General features: G+C 44.0%; 1 protein-coding gene across 2 annotated transcripts in view; it reads right to left on the bottom strand.

Moving 5' to 3' along the window:
* Positions 1–523: 523 nt before the first annotated feature.
* Positions 524–3,250, bottom strand: part of BOLA3 (bolA family member 3) — a 3,370-nt gene continuing 643 nt past the window's right edge. The window contains exons 1-4 of one of the 2 annotated variants that reach the window (XM_042471447.1): positions 2,836–3,005; positions 2,632–2,758; positions 1,749–1,837; positions 524–1,148 (exon numbers count right to left, since the gene is read on the bottom strand). In XM_042471447.1, the coding sequence (XP_042327381.1) occupies positions 1,077–1,148; positions 1,749–1,837; positions 2,632–2,758; positions 2,836–2,865 (318 nt within the window). In that variant the 5' untranslated portion in view covers positions 2,866–3,005 and the 3' untranslated portion in view covers positions 524–1,076. Of the gene's footprint in view, positions 1,149–1,748; positions 1,838–2,631; positions 2,759–2,835; positions 3,006–3,250 lie in introns of those variants that run through there. The other variant, XM_042471446.1, reaches the window with a different exon arrangement.

The raw sequence follows: 3,250 nt of genomic DNA, 5'->3' as shown, positions 1-3,250 counted from the left end.
CCCCCCCCCTGCCTAAAACTAAAAATGGCCAATAGCCAAGCCTCATTTTGTCCCCCTCCATTCGCCACCAGCAAACGGGCGAGGAACGCGGATTCCAAGTCTGCGAAAACGGAAAGGCAACTGTACTAATGAATTTCATCTAAGCAATTCTAGGCTTTTCAAAAGCCTGGTATTAAAAATGTGCATCAATCTTTTAAAAAGGGTACTTGTTTTCTTGAAAACAATGACTTTTGGTTACATATCTTCCATTTAATAGCAATGTACAGCAATGGCCCATTTTGTTGGAACTAGAGAGCTGTAGCAAAATTAGACACAGGGGATTTTTCAAGCGGCATTTTCATTTCTCAGCGAATGTAACACTTTTGGTCAACAAGGCACACCCTTTTCACTCTTTCAGGAGACAAAGAGCAATCAATCAAAACAGATGGCACATTACCATTGGCACAACACAAGGGAACGGCCATCCCAGCTCATAAAACCTAAATGGATTGTTTAAACGTATAAAAACAGACCATACAGAACAGCTGGTTCAAAACCACTTTATGACAAGAAAGGCACTCGTGAGCTGTACTTTCTCTTAGTAACTTCTGTATCTGTTGATCTACAATTAATTCCCTTTGTGATCCCAATTATCATAAAAGCTTAGCAACAAAAGCAACAGAAATATGTGTTGCGTTTCATCCATAATGTTAATGTGTGCCATAACTCACTTCTGAATCTTAAAAACAGCAGGAAAAGCCCATGAGGACCTCGTACAATGTTCCCCCCTCCTGTTCTTCCTGGTTTTAGGATCAGTTACAGAAAGGAGTTCCTGCTATCAATACCATCATTCTTGGAAGAAAATAATTAACAAATATAGTGAAGACAGCCAGTTTTAAAATCTGAAATAAATACCACATCGAAGCTGGTCCTAGGAGTCCTTGCTGCGTGGTTTAATGTGCTTTGCGACTGGGGCGCAAGGCAAGAGAAGCATGGCAGCTTTCAAGATATTCTGGCTTTATTACGCACCCAAAGGCCTCTCCTCAATGCCCCAACAAATCCCGAAATCCACAAATCCAACCTGTCGCCAGCCAATCCTAGCTTGAACGCTTGGGGACTGAAGTGAATATCCGTAGTCCATGCATTGCTTTAATTTCCTCACTTAGGGCCTAGAAGAAGAAGGTATTAAAAAGAAACTATGTAAAGGCAGGAAATCTCAGAATATACACAAAAGAATACCAAAGTCGGGATATTCTATCCATGCCATATGTGTCTCCAGTTTCTAAGCATGATTGGTGAAAGTTGGCCAGCGAAGAAAGCTAACAGGAAGGAAATCAGTGGATCTGAAATGTAGTGCTGGAAGAGAGTTCTTTTGATACCAAGGACTGTCAAAAAGACAGAAGGGCATGAGAGCAAATAAAGCCTGAACTCTCACTAGAAATCAAAATGATCAAATCACGACAACCATCCTTTGGACACAGCCTATGTATCTCATTTCGCCTTTTGTGTCTGATCTTCTTGGCTAAGATTAGACCATGTGAGACAGTTGAAAACACAGGGATTGGGGTCACTTAACCAGCAAAGACCAAGCGCCCTGGAAAAGGCATGGAACTCAGAACCCTGGACCTTGAGGCAACCAGAAGGAAACCAGCACTGCATTAAAACACTGGTCTTTCAAAGCTGGTAGCTAAAGTATATTTTACACAAAAACACCTTTTATCTGTTTTGCACAGAAGAAAAGGCACCCCAGAATATGGCATCCTACTTACCTCATTGACCATTTGATGTTGCTGCACTGTTCTCTTTTCCTTAAACTCTTCAGACTCTATATGAATTTCATACATTGCTCCACAGCCACCTTGAGAAAAAAGGATTTGAACTTACCACTGGCTCATGCAACAAGGAATTGCATTCTTACAAGCCTTGACAAATCCCTTCCTGCGCTTTAACTCTGAACTCGGCCTTTTGACTGGAAAAGGGGTGGGATCTCTTCACAGGATCATTCAGGGAAGGTACCTTAACAGTAGAGGCCTCATTAGAAAAACATCCCTAGCCTTCACCAAGGAGCATGCACAGTGCATCATTTATGTAGTGTCGCCTGCCTGGGCTCCAGATCATGGGCCTAATCCAGCCATCACAGGATCCACCAGATCTCTAAACTAAGGCCTAAACCCATAGGATTCACAAATTTCCTGACAGGTTCAAAATGCCAACCCTTAATCTTAACAAAAGGGTTAAGATTCAAAGGATAGAGGTTGCTGCCACACTGCAGAATTAAACCAGTTTGACACTGCTTTAACTGCCATGGCTGCATCCTATGAAATCATGGCACCAGAGAAGACTAGCTATCTCACAAAACCACAAAGAGTTCCATAGTGAGGGCAGTTAATATAGTATCAAACCGCACTATTTCTGCAGCGTAGATCCAGCCAAAGAAGCCAATTCCTCAAAATTCTGTATACTAAAATAATGCTCCCTTTTAACAAATGAAGCTACAGCTAAGTCTCAGAATGAAAAGGCAGGGAAGGGTCAGGAAAGCCCACTCAAAATGTTTATCCACGGGTGACTTGTGGGTTCAGAGCAGAACTACCTGGGCAGGATCACAGAAAGGCCTGCAGCAACAAGTGTTCTGACCGCCTGCCAATCAATCACCTGATATATCGACGACTTTGATAGCAGCGGCCTGAGGAAACTTCTCTTTCAGGATCTGCGCCACTCTGACTTCTCCATCCGTCTGTGAAGCAAAGGTCCGCAATGCGTTGCGTAGGAGGAGACGGATCTAATGGCAAAGGAAAGCAATGCTTGTTAGTATAAAAAGAGAGCACAGCAAGCCATGCAAGTGTCCTCTTAACGCACCGCAGCAACCTTCTCTCCATGGCAGAGCATGGCTCCTCTCTAACGCTGGCATCCGCTGGGTTTGGGCCTAGGATCCCCTGCGGGTGCCAGAATCTCTGGATGCTCACGTCCCGTTATGCGCAGCGGCAGAGTGGATATAAAGCAACAGAACCAAGGTCGGCTTTTTAGGTTTAGATTTAGATATATATATATATACACACACACACACACACAGACAACACCATGGATGGCTGAATCCACAGGCCAAGAGTCTGGGGTTTACAGCCTCCATTGTAGTGCATTCCTCCCTCAGGGCTGAGCGCAAGTTACTTTTCCAGGGCCAGGGGATTTGGGGGAGTCACAGTCCCAAAACAGGGAACTTCGTCTTGGAAAGGTTACTCTAGAGAGCTGGGGGAAAGTTACTTTTCCAGGGCCA

The sequence above is a fragment of the Sceloporus undulatus genome, chromosome 6, assembly GCF_019175285.1.
Source record: "Sceloporus undulatus isolate JIND9_A2432 ecotype Alabama chromosome 6, SceUnd_v1.1, whole genome shotgun sequence".
NCBI classification, from domain to species: domain Eukaryota; kingdom Metazoa; phylum Chordata; class Lepidosauria; order Squamata; family Phrynosomatidae; genus Sceloporus; species Sceloporus undulatus.
The sequence above is the reverse complement of the archived record's forward strand: the minus strand, read 5'-3'. Positions and strand labels throughout refer to the sequence as shown.